At 43.7% G+C, this 20304-nt stretch overlaps 1 protein-coding gene across 2 annotated transcripts; it reads right to left on the bottom strand.

Moving 5' to 3' along the window:
* Positions 1 to 9859: 9859 nt before the first annotated feature.
* Positions 9860 to 12857, bottom strand: SIVA1 (SIVA1 apoptosis inducing factor). Of its 2 annotated transcripts, none has more exons than XM_068160258.1 (4): positions 11449 to 12857; positions 11086 to 11292; positions 10529 to 10688; positions 9860 to 10087 (listed from the first exon to the last, which is right to left on the bottom strand). In XM_068160258.1, exons 1-4 carry the CDS (start codon positions 11564 to 11566, stop codon positions 10030 to 10032), a joined length of 543 nt encoding a protein of 180 aa, XP_068016359.1. In that variant the 5' UTR covers positions 11567 to 12857; the 3' UTR covers positions 9860 to 10029. The 2 variants fall into 2 exon arrangements, with proteins under 2 accessions (XP_068016359.1, XP_068016360.1); XM_068160259.1 differs by having other exon boundaries at positions 10529 to 10685.
* Between the last annotated feature and the right edge of the window lie 7447 nt (positions 12858 to 20304).

The following is a 20304-nucleotide window of genomic DNA, read 5'->3' as shown; positions in this document are numbered from 1 at the left end:
GAAGCTGCAAGACCCTCTTTCCTTGTCTCATACAAGTGCAGATGCAATGAGCAGAAGGAGGAAGGGTAGTTAAAGCTATAGTGTAGTCTTCCTTCTACCAGCACTGTCTGCTGTAGCACATGAACTAAGAGAAAGTCCTGGTCATAGCCTCCAGTGTGGGTCAGGACTATGCTGCTGGTCTGGGTGTGGTGACTTTTCTAGAAGATATAAAATAGTGCAAATGATCAAGTATTTGACTTTAGAAATGGATGTATTAGGTGTACTCCATCAAATAATATTTTATCAAATTTTATTCTTTATGAACTCTTATTTTGGCAACTGCAGTTCTTCAATGTAGCAAAGCTGGGCAAGTTAAGCATTGTCACCTGACCCAAACCCGTAGTACTACATGATATAAAGCTACACCTTCAAATTTCCTGACAGATCTTGACTGATGTATTTTGGCATGAATACTGGCCTCACCAAAGGAAAAAGTGTGTCTTCCATTGAGTTCCAAGTATGTTTTAGTACCGGTTTTGCTCCAGAAGCATAGCTAGAAATGACTGGGATAAGAGGAGGGAACTGCCGAGCACCTTTTGCAACATACTCCTTTCTTTAGCAGAGTTAGAGTTGCCTGAAAGAAAAAAATAGATCTAGTCATCCCTCACTGCCTGGCATCCATTTCTGTTCCAGGGCATCCCTATATTTGCGTGGGTTTCCATATGATAAATGTAAGAAACCTGGGGGAAGCAAAGCAGACTATTTCTCTGCCCTTTAGTGTATCTTTTCATTGTGGTTTGAGCTATCAAGTTTAACCTATCCAGAATTCTCTATAAAAAGAGTTAAATCCCTGATAAGACGTTAACTGGAAATTGCTGATGGAAGATATTTACATAGTCTCTTTGTAACTCTTACAAGCTCTTAAGAACTCTTTACAGTATGGGAAACTAACACCAACCTTCTTCAGCATCCTCAAGGTCACCGCCTCAGCCTGCAGCCTGTACATCCTGAGACCTGTTTAATCCACTTTTCTAGTGGTGTGAAAGGCTTGCAATCCAACTCAACCAAACAGGTGAAACTCTTGGAGCACAAGATTTAATCATGTCCTTTCCCATCCTATTTCTGCAGAACAACTGAGACTTTCCATCTCTGGCACCCATTCCTCATTATCCCCTGGATACCCACTGATCCAATTTTCTTAGAAGAACTCGGGGAAGTCCTGCCAGGCAGCTCTGTGGAAGTTGCCCAAGAAGTTTCAACACCCTGCTCCTGGATGACACTGTCCCATCCTATAGTTACCCTGCTTGGCTCCAGCTAGTCTGCGCTGCAGCTTTATAAGAAAAATCAAGACAACGTAACTTCCATATTGCTCCCTCCCCACCTTTAGGCAGCTAAGTGAAATACAAATATATGGATTCCATAAATTCTCTTGTGAATGGCCTTGTGTTAAATGCTCGGCCAAAGCAATGCTTATCATTAAACAAATAACGACAACACTAGACCATAACACAGATTAGATGCAGGCTGAGATCCTGAGCTGTGTAGCTCAGTTTGCTCAGGGGTCCTAGGCTGCTTTACACCAGAGTCTTTTGGGCTTGGTTTTGGTGCAATCAGCTGTCTGCTATGAAATCAACAAGGAATCCACACTATCCTCTTGCAAACCTTCAACTCCTTCTGAATGAAATACTGTTTTGTAGTGTTTTCATAACAGTACATGAATATCGGAACAGGCTGCCCAGAGAAATGGTAGAGTCACCATCCCTGGAAGAATTTAAAAGATGTGTAGGTGTGGTGCTGAGGCACACAGTGGAGCAGCAGACTCGGTAGTATTAGGTTAAGGGCTGGACTTGATCTTAAAGGTCTTTTCCAGCCTAAGCAATTCTATGATAGCAAATCTTTCAGCAAACATACAGCATAAGCAAGAATGTATCCACAGCTAAGCAAACCATACTAAAACAACTGAAATAAAATACTGCTGGAGACAGGTTTAAATATAGACTGACTCAAAAGCATGTGAAGAGCAGTTCTGCTGCTGGGGCAAACTGTCTCTCAGTAACATTAAATGCCATAGGGAACATGTCAGAATGGTTTGCTCTAACAAATGCACACCCACCCTCCAGCCTACTGAATTTCTTTGGTGCTTAATGATAAATGCTTAAGTACAGCCTAGGTATTCCCAAATGAAACTTCAGAGCACATTGTATTAAAAGAGGTATCCTAATAATGATCTTAAATTTATGTCAGACCTTTCAAGAGTTCAGTTCATAGCACTTTTCCTTGTGTGGCATCTGACCAGATTGTCAAACTCCATTCTTACAGGGTGCTGCAGGGTACTATAACTTAAGTGATTCATGCATGCAACTGTTGGAACTGCTTGTTGGGTTGTGAGAAAGCTCACAGTGCCAAGTGCTGATCTAAGGGAACTCAGATCTCCATCAGCCGCCTTGGCTCTGAGAAGTTACTGAACAACAGATGGTAGCACGAGTTAAGCAAACCAAGAAAATATTCTGAGTGGAGGACTAAAGTTAAAAGCCTCACAAGGATTTAAATTCTTGAGAAAATGCAGAGAACAAGTGTTGAGGTTTGAACTAGTCTTGATGTCCTGGTTAAATACTCCACTAACCTGTAAAGGGCAGTCTCATTTCTGACAGTACTTCTGAAGCACTCATTAGTATGAAAGTTTTCACTTCACTTGGGTAGAAGTGACTACACGTGAATTAGTGTTACAGATCTTTCAGGAACAGCTCAAACCTGCACTTGAGTGTAAAACACAACCGAAGAGCTGGCACTAAGGAAATGATAAAAGATCTCAAATTATGTCATTTTGCAGTGGGTTACAAGTGCCAGCAGCAAGGAAGGGACAGTGTCATGAACTCTCAGGATCCCTTCAGCAATGCAAGGACAGCAGTACACAAATGGAAAGCTTATTAGTGTTAAGGTGAACAGATGGGCACAAGCTCTTTATCAGTAGCAGCAGCATAGAAGAGACAAAGTTAGTGTGAGACATAAGAAAAAAGGTTACAGCAACAATCCTAACTACAAAATATGTAGCTATATGAATGTGCACAGAGCAAAGGGAGAGGAAGACTTGTACCAGCAAAGAGGGAAACTCCCTCTAGCTTGTTTTACAGTAATTTCTAATTCTTGGTCTCACTAAGACGGTACTCCAGTATTGGATAGGCGAGGAACAAAAGATGTTTCAGGATTTACAGATGCTTGTGTTCAGCAGTGCCACCGCAAACTCACACAAGTGAAGCCATTTTCCATAGAATTTCTTCACTCCCTGTGATAGCTGAGTAAAACAGTTCTTGCATTCACGTGAAAATCTGACCTGAACACACAGGTATCTTACACCAGGTATCTGACTTACAAGGATAGCCGCTAGGCAGTAGCAACAGATGTGACTACAGCAGAGACCAAGTTCTCTGTTTTTCAGAGAAGCGAGGACTTCCAGAACAGCCTGGAGTTAAACCACACTGCAGAAGATGAAACAAGCTACAAATTAAATACTTGGAGCTGGCTTCTTTTTTTAAAATATTTTTGTGAGGAAACTGTGAATTCTGCACTCTGATTATGTATTTCCAGACTTGCATTTTACTGTACTTTCATTCCTTATACTGTGTACCCTAACTGACTACAGTCCCACGTCTCTAAGCTTGTTTTTACTGAGTTTAAAAATACTTTAACATATCATTTGGGGCAGTAAATAATCTTGCTATCACAGAAAGAGAAATCAGAACAATCAGATTACTCATTTAGTGAGGTATTACTCAGTGCAAGAAAGAGGGGGGAGAGTCAAGCTCCTAAACTGAAACTTGCTGGGACTGAGGTACATAAAAGCACATTAGCTTTTGGGTTTAAGCTCTTTGGTTGAAAATGGGATTATTTCTTTAGGCTCAGGAATCTGTGTTCTGTGAAGTGCTGCATTCTACAGCACAGCTCACTAAAACACTTAAGGATATGAGTAAGTTTCATCATATCAGTAGTTCTAGCAGAGTAAACAGGATGTAAGAGTGGACACATTCAGACCACATCTCCTTTTACCAGTTCCTCATTTCTGACAGCTACCAGCAATCAGTGCGTAGGAGAACTGAAGAATGAAGCAGGTCTAAGAGTGCTGAAGAGTACCAACAGTACTGTGAATTCCTAAGTGTATTCTAAAGCACCACACATGAAGAGCTGCAAACCTTGCAATCCCAACAGAAATCACTAAACACTTGTGCTTTTGATGAACTCTAAAGGCCACAACCATTCCTCATCTGCAAACTGGAAGTTGCCAGGCTTCTGCTCCCATAGTTTTTCTCTATGCTGTAGGGTCTTCAGGACAGCTAGGCCTCCATGTGTGTGACACCACCACCTCTGGACCTCACACATAAGGGAACTGTGCTGCCTCTGCTCAAGCTAATGCAGCCCAATGGAGTTTACCGGGGCAAGGACACACGGACTCAGATGCAGTCTTCCCTGCAGGACACCCACTGCCTCTTCTGCAAAGCTGTTTTCTAGTCAGTCACCACCCAGCATAGGACAAGGGGTGATGGTTTTAATCTGGAGCTATGCCATCTGCTATGAATGGCATGACTGTGTCTCTACGACAGGGCTCTGCATTGACCCTCACCAAATGTAGGAGTCCCTCTGTCAGTTCACTTCCATGGCTTGCTGAGGCTCCTAAGTTGTTTCACTGTTGAGTTTACCCCCAAACAAGTATTATCTGGGGACCACCTAAGGGTTCCGTCCTTTGTCCCATGGTCCAAGTCATTAGCAAAGGCATCCATGTAATAGCCACAGAGCAATGCTGCTGCTTGGGTTTGCCCTGCCTGTCACAGCCCAGCAAAGCTTCTACCCACCTTACACCTTGCTAACATGAAGGTGAATGACATCCATTTCTCTCTTATCTGGTGCTGTTTATCTCATCAGAAAAGGTAGTTAGTTTGGTGAGACATGATTTGCCCTTGATAGATCTTTGTTGACCACTCCAAATTATGTTCTTGCTCTTCACATGCCTGGATGTAGTGCTGGACACAGCATTTATGAGGATTCAGATTGTCATCTTCCTTGGATTTGAGATCAGACAGACTAGCTTGTAATTCCTCAAATTGGTCTTTTCAAAGAATGGCAAAACCCTCACCTTTTCTCAGCCATCAGGATGATCACCCAGTGGCCATTGCCATTCAGTGATGAGAGACAGTGGCCTTACAATGATGTTAGCCTGCTCGCTCAGCACAGTTCTGTTCATTACAAAGCCCAGCTTTACAGTCCTACTGTAGCATAGTGACCACTGTGTTCTTTCACGTCTTTGTGAGAAGCAACCTGTTTGTGATATGCTAATTTATTGCAGCAAAATGTGAAATGCAGGTGCTTTAAGGGTTTTTTGTTTCACTGGGGTTGCTTTAAGAAAAGAGCAGTGTAACTTACATATCATGTGGCATATACCCTTGTTTATGACACTGGAACCTTAAACCTCCAAGAGAAAAAATAACGTGATTGATTTGTATTTACACATAGGCCTTACATTTTGCTTTTGTCTTTGTAGACACCCTAAATTGTCCATTCTGAATCCAGGCTGTAATTTATGAATGGTGCAAAGTATTTTGAATTAAAAAAAGTTTAGTTTTGGAAACATTTGTTCTGGGCCTACACATTTATAAAAAGGATGTTTTAAAATAAGCTTCTCCTTTCTCAAACTAGCAATCCAGTTATAGCAGGATCAACCAAGCTGTGAAGACTTGGGGGAAAAATCGAAGACCTTGGCTAACAATCCCCACAAAACTAACACAGTGGTGCCACCCTGTGGCTATAACATGGAACTGCTACTGAGAAGGTAGGGCGAAGGATTTTTTCTCTTCCATCGCCAATCAGATTAAAAGTGAGCTTCTGCACAAAGAACCACCCTCACTTTTCAGAACTTCACTGCAAGTCTAAGAGCATGCACTTATGTAGAACAGATGAAGACAGTGCCTGGTGATACTGTGTGAATATTGACATTGCTATGCAGGTTACCAAGTGGACACCTGGCCCCACCACCTACAACTGTTTTTGTTGATGTAAGAAGAGACAATCATCATCCATATCTTACAAAGTGACAGCATGTTGAACAAATGAGAAGGGGGTGATGATTTCAACTATTGCATCTGAGTAAAATTATGTTAGAAAATATAATTAGATAAATCCTAAAGTTTAAGAAAATCCTACAACCACAAAATGTTAATATTATAACCTCTTTGAGAGGTTGTTGTTGATAAAAACCTCTTCAAGAAAAGTAACATAGGTTACTTGTTTTGTAACTAGGTTTGAATGGAAATCACAACATGAGAACTAAAACCTTCTATTACAAGTGATTCCAGCTGAGGCTTTTCCTAAAGGTAAAACCAAAATGCCAAAAGCCCAGAATGCATACCACCAGCAAATATCACTAAAACTCAGTGGTATTGCAATGATAAAGGTTCAAAACACAATCAGCTATAAAAAGTATGGTGTTTCAGTATCTTTAAAGTATCAACACAAAAGAAAAAAAAAAAGATGTATAAATAGTGACAGTCTCTTTCTGAAGCCTCTTGGCTGCTTTTAACAGGTTAATCAATTTGCTTCACTATGAACAAACTCCACAATATTCAAAGCTTTGTTGCTTTCTCCTGCAGTATTCAGTAACCAAAACCCCTAAATAAAGTGGAAGAAACAACACAGGGAAACTCAGCATCAGGGTACAGATGATGTTTCTTAGCCTTATCTGTCCTCAAGCAAACACCTGCTGGAAAGACACTCAGAAAAGCTTCCGACCAAGCCTCTCATTTCACATTTGCAAAGCTGTAATACTCAGTGTTATGCTACAAAGTTTGGCTATACATTTATTGTGCTGCTGCAGCAACTTTGTTCTGCCCACTGGCAGAGTGCTTATGTTGTGTGACTAGAGGTTTTCTTCCCTCTGCTTGAAAAGCCTTACGTGATTCTACAATAGCTTGGGATCTAAGTTTACAATCTGACAACCAGTGGTAAACTGCTGCATAGAACAGGGGACAAGCTTGACATTGCACAGAGTGGAGATACACTGCCACGCTCTATGCTAACTAGAGTTTCCCCAAGCACTGAGGACTTCATGCCTAGGTAGTCAGCACTAGTGGAATCCAAATGGAAATTAGAGGTAGCACAAATAGCTTGTAGTTGCACCACCCCCTATGTGAAAACTGACCACACTTCTGTCCTCCTCCTGTCCTGCCCCTCACATCTTACAACATTTTTCTTCCAGCCCTTCTGCTCTTTTTCTTCTCCCAACTCTTCACTCCACATTGGGTATCTATCCTAGTGAACAACTATCTTTCAATAGGCAGACCACAGGATAACAAATGAGAACTTTAAGCCATGAAATAACATGCCATTATTTACAGAGGACAGCTTCCTGTGAAATACAGCAGTGACTAAATGAGCAAAAAACCATATCTATCAACTCCTTTGAAACACAAATAATTTGTAAACAACATGTCTCATCTCTCCAGAAGCCTAGAAGCAAAACAGTGTTTCACCCTTAGGAGAGAATGAGAAAAAGCAGACACATATTTAAAGGTTTCAGTCTGAAAAATATGCTTGACTGAAAAGCACTGTTGTTCACTGCCTATAGCTTCCAATGAAACAAAGCAAAGTCTTAGAATTCTTTCCCCAAACTAGCATTTAAATGCAGTAACCGACAGATCCTTCCCATACATTAACTCAGTTTTGAGCTTCAAGATGATTACAACAGGAACATCTTTACCCACCCTGTGATACTTGACAGCTGGGAGCTGCACCAGAGATCTATTACAGTTTTGAAAAGGTAGATAATACAGTGGAATTATTGTACACTGAATAATACTTTCACTGTCAGCTCACCTGACTGACTTCAACTGTTTACATTGAAGTGGGGACAAAATACATTTTACAGGTGCTCAAAATCAAGACTGGAGTAAGAACTATAAAGTCTCCCATTTTAACTGGCTAAAAAGCGTACAGAACAGGGGAACAAACCAAATCCATCAGCTAGACTAGGCTAATACACAGATGACTGACCTAGCAGCAAACTGATCCCCCACAAGGGGTGCAGCTATGAAGAAGTACAATCACTATCACTTCACTCTTTTGTGAAAGCATTCATTCTTCTGTTTGGTTAGCTGCAGTATTCTGAAACATTAAAACACCCAGTGAGCATGGCAAGGAAAGATGTCCCCACAAGAGAGAATTCTCTCAACTTGCATTGCAAGAGCCTGTCAGTTTCTTCAAATAGAAATGTCTGGAGCGGAAGGGAAGAGGTAAAAAACGTTAATCCATGTAAAACATACTAATCACAGTTGAGAAGACTGGGAAGCAGGCATGGCAGACTTGCTTTGGGAATTCAGGGCAAATAATCTGGGAAAGAGCCTTAGCTATGCATGCCGTGAGAATTTCTTTTCTCTGTCAAATCTGTTCCTTTTTCCCTACAGTTTGAAATTGGCCACTGAAGTGATCATTTTCCTTAGGTAAAGGCCAACGTAGTTTTTTCTTATATATGATTGGCTTGCAAGATCACAGGTTTGGTGGGTTTGTTTTTAAAAACATAGCAAAAATAGTACAAGAAAATTTGTTTCAGGAGCTTTCCAGTACTGCTTAACGATAGTTTAACTCCTACAGCACAAACAATAGTAAGGACACTGGCCTCTGCCATGACATGAAAGGAAAATGAGGAATGAGCTAGTTTGAGATGTACACTTGAACGCTGACCAGCTTTTTAGACTATCTGACAAGCTATTTTTGGTAATTCAGTACAATATGAAGTTTATAGTGTAGATGATTCATTTATACAAACAAGCCACTTTCCATGAAAGACTGCAGGAATTGTACAGGAAAATTAGTCTCTGACACTTAACAATTGAGTAAAAGTTTTTTTTACTCCAATTGTCCTTTCCATGAAAGTTACCATGGAAAGTAACAATTAAAACCATTCAAGCTGTCAGCAATCACAGAATGGGCTGGGTTGGAACAGATCTTAAAGATCTGGTTCCAAGCTCACTGCAGGGCAAGGATACCTTTAACTAGACCAGGTTGCTCAAAACCCCATCCAGCCTAGCTTTGAACACCTCCAGGGATGGGGAATCCACAGCTTCTCTAGACAATTCATCTCAGTGCCTCACTGCCCTCACAGCATAGAGTTTCTTCCTGATGTGATCTAAATCCACTCTCTTTACATTTGAAACTGTTACCCCTCATCCTATCACTATGCTCCCTGAAACAGTCCCCCTCCTTATCCTTCCAGTAGACCCCCTTTAAATACTGGAAAGCTGCCATAAGGTCCTCCCAGAAGCTTCTCTTCTCTAGGCTGAACAAGCCCAGCTGTCTCAGCCTGTCCTCATATGGGAGGTGCTCCAGCCTCCTGATCATCTTCAAGGCCCTTCTCTGGATGCATTCCAACAGTTCCATGTGTTTATTGTGCTGGGTACTCCAGAGATGGACCAGAGCAGAGTAGAGGGGAAGAACTGCCTCCTTCAGGCTGCTGATACAGCCCAGGATGTGACTGTCTTTCTGGGCTGTGAGCACACATTGCTGGCTCACAGTCAGTTTTTCATAATCACATTTGTAGCAGTTTAAAAAAAAAATTAACCAGAAATCAGCAACTTCTCTGCTTGAAAGAGCACTCAAGCCTGGCTGATTTTTCTAGTCAGCTCACAAAAACTGCTGTGTGTCCAGAACAATTTACACTCACCTACAAGTACCACAATGAGCAACCGATTTCTTATCACACTGAAGTGTGTGCTAACAGGTGCAACACATGGAGAGACCCTGGATAAACGTTCTAAATTCTGCATCACATAAGGAACACCATGTGAAAGCAAAAAGTGGCCCCTTCCAGGCAGTTGTATCACAACTAAGGAAAAAAGGTTGATTTGAAATAATCTAGAAAGCCTCAAAATATAAAAGTTTATTTAGCTACAATATTAAAAAGTACAATATAAAGATATAAAACGTAGAAAGTACATATTTAATTCACATGCTCAAAGGAGAAGACTTCATGAAATGTACAGACATCTTAGCCATAAAGGCTATTATTGAGTTTCAGACTTGAAACATTGAGCAGCCGTTGCAGAGAACTTGCTCTCCCACATCACCATAACTAGGGAAAGAAGAAAAAGAAAACCAAAAGAGACAATGTCAGTGTATGTATTGTTTCTGGACCACAACAAAGAATGCCATCCTATTCCATTATCAGCTGGACAGGACTCCCACACAGCACACTCAGTATTTCTTTATATCATGGAACTATTGGCAATGATCTCAAAAACTTAGTATCATTCCTTGGGAATGCATTCATCATGGGCCAGTACGCTATACTGATGGTAGGAAGGCAAGAGGAATTTTTACCTTCTAAAGCATTTACATAAGCTGCTAAACTTGACTTACCCTGAGATTGCTTATACTACTTAACATAGACATTTCATTTTCCATGTTTCAGATAGTTCTACTGCTGCTAAAACAACACAACCCCAACTCCTGTTAGTTCTTCATATACTGTAACAAACTTGCAGGGAAATTGAACTAAAACCAAGGTACTTACTCAACAGTGGAGCACAAGGAACAGGTAATTGTGTTACAGCAGCTGCAGAGCCTGCTGCAGTTCTGGCAGACAAACCGGTCGCACTGTGTACATGCTTCCTTGACATCAGCGATTCTTACACAAGATGAACAGGCTTTGGAGACTCCTACAGGTGGAACTGCTTGGAAAAGATGCAATTAGAAGGCATGAACTTACAGCAAAACAAAGTCCTAAGGCACTACAAGCACTACAGCTACAGGTGGCAGCACTTCGCAGAACAACACGCGTGCAGGCATCGGCACCGGGCTCACTGCTTATAACTTTCTTGGTTCTTTTTCTACTCAGTGGTGAGACCGCTAAGAGAGTCTTAAGGAGCCCACACGTGCAATAGCTTTTAAGTCCGCAAGTGAAGCTCAAATCTAATTTAACACTTCATTTTAAAAGCAAAAGAAGGCAGTAAAGACCTGCAGAGGAGCACACGCACGCTCACACAATGCCTGCGGGGGAGTCCAGCGGGCAGCGCCCGCAGCCCGGCTCAGGCAACAGCGCCGGTGCGCAGCCCACGGCGGGCCCCTCACCTTTCTCCATGGCAGCCGGGCGCCTCAGCAGTTTCCCGTCGTGGCCTATGAGCAGCTGCCCGCTCCAGCGACACCCCGCGCTGCCGTCCTGGGCCTCCCCAGCCGGCTCCGGCGAGCGGGTGACCGCGCAAGTGGCGGCGGGGCTGGCGGGCCAAGCGCCCTCCATGCACGCCTGGGCGCCCCTGAAGAGCAACCGCCGGGTTCTCTCTGCCGGAGGGAGGTGAGGAGAGTTACGAGCGGCTCAACGCCCTCACCGCCCGCCACCAGGCCCGCGGGGAGCGGCGGCCGGTAGGCGGAGGCCTGCGGGTGCAGGCCGGGCCCGGGGCTGGGGCGACTGTTCCTGCTCTTTCCCCCTCGCCTTACCGAAGATTTCCCGCCGGTACTCCTCGCCTCGCACGCCGCGGCTGAGTTCCCGCAGCCCCACGCGTGTTTTCAGCTGGAGCGGGGCCGCCTCCCCGAAGGGGCAGGAGCGCTTCGGCATGGCGGGCCGCCGTTCCCCGCCGCGCCTGGCCAACGGCGGGGCGGCACCGGCGAGCGCCGGCGATTGGCGGGGCGGGCGCCTTGCGGTGTCGCCCCGGGCCTGATCCACGAAGCCCTCCCTCGGACTCCTCCGCGTATTCCGAAGCCCAAGCCGTTCGGTTTTTCGAGCAGGAAAGCGGCCCGTCTGTCTCCAGGATAATACCGCCTTGCGACTGCTCGCTGCCGCCCGCCGCGGCCGTCTGCGTTGCCCCGGCAGGCCCCGCCGCTGCTCGAGCCTCTCGGCGGCTGGAAGTTACCTCCTCCGGGTGTCCCGGCGGGGCAAGACAAACCGAGCTTGGGTTTGTCAATGAGCCCTCTTTCTCGTTGGTGAAAGCCCCGCTTGGACTCCTCTTCCTGATCTAACTGAAAATGCCCGTGCTCGCTCCAGGGCAGCTGGGCTAAATGACTTCTAAAGGTCCCTTCCAACCCAAACCTTTCCATGTGATTCTGCTCCTTTCTGCAAGTCACATTTGTGTTTGGGATCACCTCGTTCTTCCTAAAGCTTATGCCACCTGCCAAAGCTCTAGCTGTCTCGGTGCTGTAGAACCAAGGGAAATGTTCACAGGCACTCCCCCCCTCCCCGCCTTTTCTGTGGTTGTTGTAGCTTTGTTTGGTTTGTTGTTGTTGTTTAGGGGTTTTTGTTTGGCTTTTTTTTTTTTTTTTTTCTCTTCAAAAGACTGGTGAACCTCTGGCACTTGTGGTGCTCAGTGAGGCTTCAGGGTCTGATGCTCACTTTCAGCTAGATCTGGGACTTTCTGCTGTCACTATGTGACACGGAATTACTAAAACTCGTTTGTTATGTATAGGTAAACTGCCTACAACGGTCTAGGTATCCTTTCACGGATTGAAAGCCTCTGGTTCAATCCCGAAGCAGCAGTCGGTTTGGTTACTATGTGTATTCTGAAAATACATTGTTTTCCTCGGGGCAAACAAGATTTTTTTTAACACTGGTGTTGCTGTTCCTGGTGCAGTACTTTCTGTCATCCGAAGAACGTAATGGGTTACAACAGTTGTATTTGCTCTAGAGATGTTTCTGAATTCAAACTTTCACCTGTATGTATGCCAGGGTACTGGACAAAATCACAACCAGGTATGGGAGTGACTTTTCCATCAACCAGCACCAAAACTATGCTTCCACTAGCTGCCAAACTGCTACTAGTTTGGAGGTAAACCCACACTGATTTCATATCGGTTAATGTGATTTTTATTTTCCTTTTCTTTCTGTAGAGCTGATCAGCCCAGCCCTCTGGTCTGTGGAATGGGAGCTATGGTTGCAATGCACAGTAATTCACAAAAATCCCAAAGACTGACTTCTGCCATGCTTTCTTTAACTGTGAAGATGTTTACTTTGGCTTTTTCTGCATGTACTTACAAATACATACCTAAAGATTTTCACCAGTTTCCCACTGCACGTTGAAAATTCATCTTTCCTTTATCCGTAAGGAAATGTCTTCTTAAGTATTCATTAAATACACACTCTGATGTCCCTGAAGCCCTCTCAGGAATATGGGTGAATCAGAAGGTAAGCCAGAAGCAACCCTGTCAAGATAGAGGGCAGCAGATCACACGTTTTGTTACATATGACATAGGGTAAGTGTGAATGGGGCTCGACTGACTGAGAACTGGATGAAATACAAAGGAAAAAGTTAAAAGCACGGTTCTGCCTGTAAGGAAGGAGTGTTCTGAAAAGCTGATCTTGGAATATGAAACAGATTTGAAAGTGAGCAGTGTGTGTTGCAGCAGAGCTGCTGTTGCTGTCACTGAAGGGTAAATTTAAGGGCATGTTGCCTGAGGGCTGCTTACACTTGATGCACCACCAACCCACTGCAGGGTAGAAGCAAAAATCCTCTGCTGTAGCTGAGTCAGCTTTGTAAGCCTGTACCTTAACACTATCTGCTACTGATCAGCTATTTCTTATTTGTAAGCTATGAAGGCAAAATAATTATGTCTGGTTTGTACCAGCCTACTGTAGCAGCCTACAGGGAGGGAACTGGTTCATCTGCCAGTCTGTTGACTTGTTACCCAATAGAATGATTCTGAGTATTTTATTAGTTTCATAGCAGTAATCCTCGAGGAAGATCCTCTAGGGATTTGAAAATAGAAGAAAAGCTGAGATCTGATCTGGCAAAGCTTGCTGGCATTGAACATTCATGAGAATTAATGCTGATGATTTCCCAGGTTAGGGTATGAGGTTGTGTGTTGCATTATACAACACTGGATGTGAAAAAGCAACCCAAACAAATCCTAATCCACTAATAGCAATTATGAAATATGATGATTTTGTCCTTGAAAATGTGTGTCCAAAAAAAGCAGAGAATGAAAGTGACAGTAATTTTCTTGCTACTTTGCTTCCCCTGTGCCTGTGTGAATACTACAGACAAATTGCCTGGCTGATAGCTTTGTCACTTACAGAACAAAGAAAAACTGTATTTAATTTTTTCTCCATAGTTCCCATTTCCAGTAAGCAAATTTAAACAGCAAAATGGACTGTGTTCACTAGGCCTGCCTTTCCTCGTATTCTATTCCTACCAACACTTCAAGAAAGTCAGGGCAGACACAGAAGGACTCACCTTCACCACTTCTAGCAGCTCAGATTTCCGGAATTTTCTGAGCCAAAATTTCCATCTGGGTCTTAATGTTTAATAGTTGGTGAATTCTTCATAAATTTGCCCAGGCCCCTTCTCAAAACTGGCAATGTTTACTCTCTTATTTTGTCTAGCAAGGTTTTTAACTTAGCAATAGAGTATCACAGTATCACAGTATCGCCAAGGTTGGAAGAGACCTCGAGGATCATCGAGTCCAACCTGTCACCACACACCCATGACTAGACCATGGCACCAAGTGCCACGTCCAATCCCCTCTTGAACACCTCCAGGGATGGTGACTCCACCACCTCCCTGGGCAGCCCATTCCAATGACAAATGACTCTCTCGGTGAAGAACTTTCTCCTCACCTCCAGCCTAAACTTCCCCTGGTGCAGCTTGAGACTGTGTCCCTTTGTTCTGGTGCTGGTTACCTGGGAGAAGAGACCAACCCCTTCCTGGCTACAACCACCTTTCAGGTAGTTGTAGAGGGCAATGAGGTCACCCCTGAGCCTCCTCTTCTCCAGGCTAAACAATCCCAGCTCCCTCAGCCTCTCCTCATAGGGCTTGTGCTCAAGGCCTCTCCCCAGCCTTGTTGCCCTTCTCTGGACATGTTCAAGTGTCTCAATGTCCTTCTTAAACTGAGGGCCCCAGAACTGGACACAGGACTCAAGGTGCAGCCTAACCAAAGCAGAGTACAGGGGCACAATGACCTCCCTGGTCCTGCTGGCCACACTATTCCTAATACAGGCCAGGATGCTGTTGGCCCTCTTGGCCACCTGGGCACACTGCTGGCTCATGTGTAGGCAGCTATCGATCAGCACCCCCAGGTCTCTCTCTGTTTGGCAGCTCTCCAGTACTTAAAAAAAAAAAAAAAGCTTCATCAGGTTTGTTTTCAGTTTGCTGCCTGGTATTTTCCTTTTGTGTGTCCCATCTGGTTGTATAAAAAATAATGGATAACCATTCCCTATTAACTCTCCACAAAACACATGAGTATAAGGACAAACTGCTGTATCAACCCCTACCACCTTTTATTGAAGCCAAAAATATTTTGCCACACTGAAGTACTCCTTTGCACTGTCCCTATCCACATCATTTGTGCCACATCCCAGCACACAGCACTGGAACTCAATGCACACCATTGCCTGGAGCCACTGGAGTGCATGGGAAGAGAAGGGGGGAACCTCTGGGCAGTGGGGGACTAGGTGGCAGTGTGCCTAACCTGCAGGGTATGGGCACCCTCAGATTTCCTTTTCTGTACCTGTCTCTTAAGTCCTTCCTGAAGCTGGGCCAGTGAGCCAGCTGCAGGCATGCTATCCATCTAAACACTATAGATCTAAAGGGGTTTTCTTCTTGGTCCCTTCCCTAATAAGTCCTAACATCTGATTTGTCATTTTGATTATTACTCAAATACCAAACTGTTCCCTGTTTCGGGGAACTATTCATATATGGTTCACAGTATCACTCTCCTGAGTGCCAACCACTTCATTCAGAGCCCATCACTCTGAGTATAACCAAAGTTGTTTTTCCCATGTGTTACTGTGTGCTTACTGACACTGTTAATTTATCACTTGTTTCATATTGTGAGTGCCTTAAAAACACCTCAAAGTACTTACAAATACATTGAATTGCCAGATTCAGGATTACCGATACACAGTGCTCAGGGTAACAACCCTTTTACAAGACCTGTTGTTGCTTCCCTTTGGCACTGAGAACAATTAAATATATCACATTCAGAGCAATTTAATTCAATTTCTCACATTCAGATCTGGACTACAATGGACAGCCTACAAAATGCATAGATTTGGATTTTTAAATACTCCAGTAAGCAGTTACAGATTTTAAGATTTTTGTTTGTGACCCATCTGCAAGACAATCATAATAAATATGTGCCTGTCAGCCAGGGCTTCAAACTACTCCAAAATACACCTAGAAATAAACAGATAGACTGGGAAAGTCATAGTGTAAATCACAAACATTTTCAATTGGGACTGGATGTTTTCTACAAATGAATAGAATTTACAAACTTGGGAAAGAGCAAATTGAGGAAAATTCTGTCTTCTATTTTAAGCAGACAAAATATCCATGATGGCCAATTCAGCTCTGTTAATAGAAATATTCTCCAGACTTACTTCTTCCCCTCTATGCCTTGTTTTGCAAGCAACTTTTATCCATTTACCAGGGTGAGTTAAAGAGTTCCATTCTAGGAACAGTTGGTAGATAAAGAGCAATACAGGAGACTATATTAACTTTTTAACTCTTCCAAATGCCTATTAGTAGGTTCCTATAAGCATTAGAAGGACCTTAAATATACCTTATCTCCAGCTTCACTCACACAGACTCCTCCCATCCATGTGCTCTAAGTAAAATCTCCTCCTTTATTCTATTCTACATGCCTGTCAGTCTTACCTGGGTGCCAGGAAAGGTTATGGAGCAGGTCAGGCTGAGTGCCATCACACAGCACATACCAGACAACCAGGTGATCAGGCCCATTTGGCATGGCTTTATGAAAGGCAGGTCCTGGCTGACATATCTGATCTCCTTCTACAATAAGGTAACCAGCCTAGTGGATGAGGGAAGAGCTGTGGACTTTGTCTACCCAGACATTAGTAAAGCCTTTGACACTGTCTCCCACAGCATTCTCCTTCAGAAACTCACAGCACAAGGCTTGAATAGGTGCACTCTCTGTTGGGATAAAGACCTATCTGGATGGCTGGGCCCAAAGAATGGTGGTAAAAGGAGTTAAATCAGGCTGGTGCCCAGTGGTACTGGGGTCTGTCCTCTTTAATATCTTTCTCAATGACCTGGATGAAGGGATTGAGTGCACTCTCAGTATGTTTGCAGATGACACCAAGCTGGGTATCTGTGTCAATATGCTAGAGGGTCGAGAAGTCTTCTCAGTGGGATATGGACAGATTAGACCCATGGGCCAAGGCTAACTGCATGAAGTTCAACAAGGCCCAGTGCAAGGTCCTGAACTTAGATTACAGCCCCATGCTAAATTACAGACTTGGAGATGTAGCAACTTGGAGAGAGACCTGGGGGTATTGGTTGGCAGCCAACTGAATGTGAGTCAGCAGTGTACCCAGGTGGCCAAGAAAGCCAATGGCATCCTAGGCTGTATTAGAAACACAGTGGTCAGCAAAATCAGGGAGGTGATCATCCCTCTGTACTCAGCACTGGTGAAGTCACACCTTGAGTACTGTGTGCAGTTCAGGGCTCCTCGGTACAGGAAGGACATTGAGGTGGTGGAGTGTGTCCAGAGAAGGACAGGGGGCTCCTGAAGGGCCTGCAGTGTATGTCCTACAAGGAATGCCTGAGGGAGCTGTGGCTGTTCAGCCTGAACAGGAGGCTGAGGGGACACCTTATCGCTCTCTAGAGCTACCTGATGGGATGTTGGAGCAAGGAGGAGGTTAGCCTCTTCTTTATGGCAAGTGACAGGACTAGAGAAATGGCTACAAGTTTAAGCTGGATATTAGGAAATACTTTTTCACTGAAAGAGTTATCAAACATTGGAATGGACTGCTCAGGGCAGTGGAGGAGTCACCATCCCTGGAGATGTTCGAGCAGCTTATGGACCTGGCCCTAAGGACATAGTTTAGTGTTGCAGCATCAGTGCTGGGTCAAATGTTAGACTCTTGAAGGTCTCTTTCAACCAAATATATTCTGTGATTCCATAATTAGGCTATGTTGAAAGAAATTGAAACAGAATTCCTTGAGATGGGACTCTGTCTCTTACATCACTTTAAGGTGTTTCCTTAGTGGTTCCTCTCAATTCATATTGATATAAAAAGAGGGAATTTTGGCCAGCTCATGGGTTCTTTTCTAAGGTTTTCATTCTAAAACAGTGAAAGGAACATTCTGGAAATCCTTTTAAGTGGAGTATATGTTTTAGTAACTGGCGTAGTTAGCCAAGTGCCAGCATGCAGCCTGTGTTAAGTCAGCTGTAGTATCAGGATGCACACACATACTTGCTGTAGGATGGCAGTAACACCCTGTGCCCCATGTTCTCAGTTCCATCATACTCTTCTTTCTTTGCTCTGCAGTATGGATTTGGAGATAAAAACCCACCTCCCATCTCCTAGATTAAACCTGCTCTTGCCAGCGTGGCTTGAAGCCATTTCCTTTCTTCTGTACCCTTTTTCACATAGTACTGTAGCATGTCAGCCTTAAGAGACAAACATGTTTACAACTTGGATCAAAGGGATGCACACAGATCAGATGTTATCTGCTCACAAGTGCATGTCATTTTACTGGGACTCATTAGCAGCTGAGTTGCTACCCTCATCTTGATGAGTAGGTTCACATGCACAGACAAAGCATTTGATAAGCCAGTGATGCGCAGGATTAAGGGCTGGCCTTTAAAGTATGCTGCTGTTAAGCCAAGGTTCTGCCATTTTGGCAGGGCAGCTGGTAATTGCTCTTAAATTAGCATGGTGTGGTTGAATTTCATAGCTGAGACACACCAGTTCCACTCAAGTAGATCGAAGCACTTGGAGGTCCCACTTACACTAGAGGGCACTCTCAAGACTATAAATTATTTTTAAGCTGTTGCAAAGATGTCATTGTTCTGCTGACAGCAACACGCAAGGTTTACAAGAGAGCTGCATTCTTCAGGTTTTTCTTCATGGTTGTTGTTCCTGGCCCTTCCAGCTGCACACCTTCACCTCTACTGCACACGGTTTCCTTTTACTTTGCCTCTTTCCAGATTTTTATCATAATATCAAGAAAAAAGGAATTTGAGCTCTAACAGTGGTAACTGCCACTCCTGATGTGGTGCCTTGGTATTCTGGTTTCTTTCTCTGCAGGCAACAATGATTTTCATTCAATACAAGGTGGCCATCCTAAGAATTCTTTAAATCTGTGTCCAGATGGTAGTATGCTATTATTTAATGTGAATTTGCCTAGGAGAGGCTACAGGCACCTCTGCCCTTTCACTATCTCCACACATAAAGCATCCCCTCCCTCACACAGCATGGGAAGGGCTAGACAAAACTTTTCTGCCTCCACATTGTAGCTGTATCCAGTCTTAGTCTTGTTAGTTAGGGAAATGAATCCTTGCCTCAAAAGGACTATGTCAGTGCGTGCTGGCAAAGAATCTGGCTCTCTGCACACACCATGCCTAATGAGGAGTGACTCCTCAGCAGCAGCCCACAAAGTGCATTTATTTTTAAATATATGTGGCTGTATAACCAATCCTGGGTAGAGAATGTCCACAAAACAGAAGCTGTGTAGAGTCAACACAAGTCCCTGAATGCTGCCAAGAGAACATTCTGCAGCTACAGGGACCATCACAAGGGCTAATGTGGAAATTTTCTTAGTACAGCCTTTTTGGTTGAAATCTGTTTACATGGGGATGTCTTGAAGGCACTCATTCTCCTGGCTCTCTGCTGTGCAGTTCACAGGAGTGGTGTGACACAAGCTACAAAAGCAACGTTCAGTCCTAGGCCTGCCATCCAGGGTGCCAGTTAATAGAATGAGACTTTGTGCTGCTTGCATGTTTCCCCTGGATGGAAATCACCAATACATCTTGCATAGGGCTCAGACTTTCATCAGTATAATTACAATACCAGACTGGTATAGTTTGGTGCAAATTGATCTCCGATAGACAAAATGTCTTATCCCATTTGTAATGCCTTAACTAGCTACCATCTTTCATTTCTTCCTCTCACCTTTTTCATGCATATTAAAATCCATTATAACTTATTCTGTATATTTATTGTAACTTACTCTATGTACTTCTGCTCAGTACATTCCTGCCATGTATATGCATTCATCTTTTCTGCATGAGAATTTCAGAGAAACTATTAGTATGACAGAGCTGTATCTCCTTTTCTTCTACTGTTATCTTCTCTGTCTCAAGGTCTGGAAGATCTCCAGATTGATGGCAAAGGCATTCAGCACTGCCTCTAACAGTGCTTCTCTATCACTACCTCAACTCTAGGACAAACCATCCGCATGCACAGATACATCACCAATGAAACTGGTGCAAATATAAAATATTGGCATTGAATAACTGTCTGAGTAATTGAGAGCAGCCTGACATTCCTCCTAGTTCTTCCTAGTCAGACACTAGTTGTCCATTTGGCCAGGCTCAGTGCCCAGCACATAACCTTAC

This window comes from Melanerpes formicivorus, unplaced genomic scaffold (assembly GCF_026170545.1).
Source record: "Melanerpes formicivorus ecotype bairdi unplaced genomic scaffold, bMelFor1.0.p_v2 SCAF_48, whole genome shotgun sequence".
Taxonomy (NCBI): Eukaryota; Metazoa; Chordata; class Aves; order Piciformes; family Picidae; genus Melanerpes; species Melanerpes formicivorus.
This window is presented reverse-complemented; position numbering and strand designations above follow the sequence as displayed.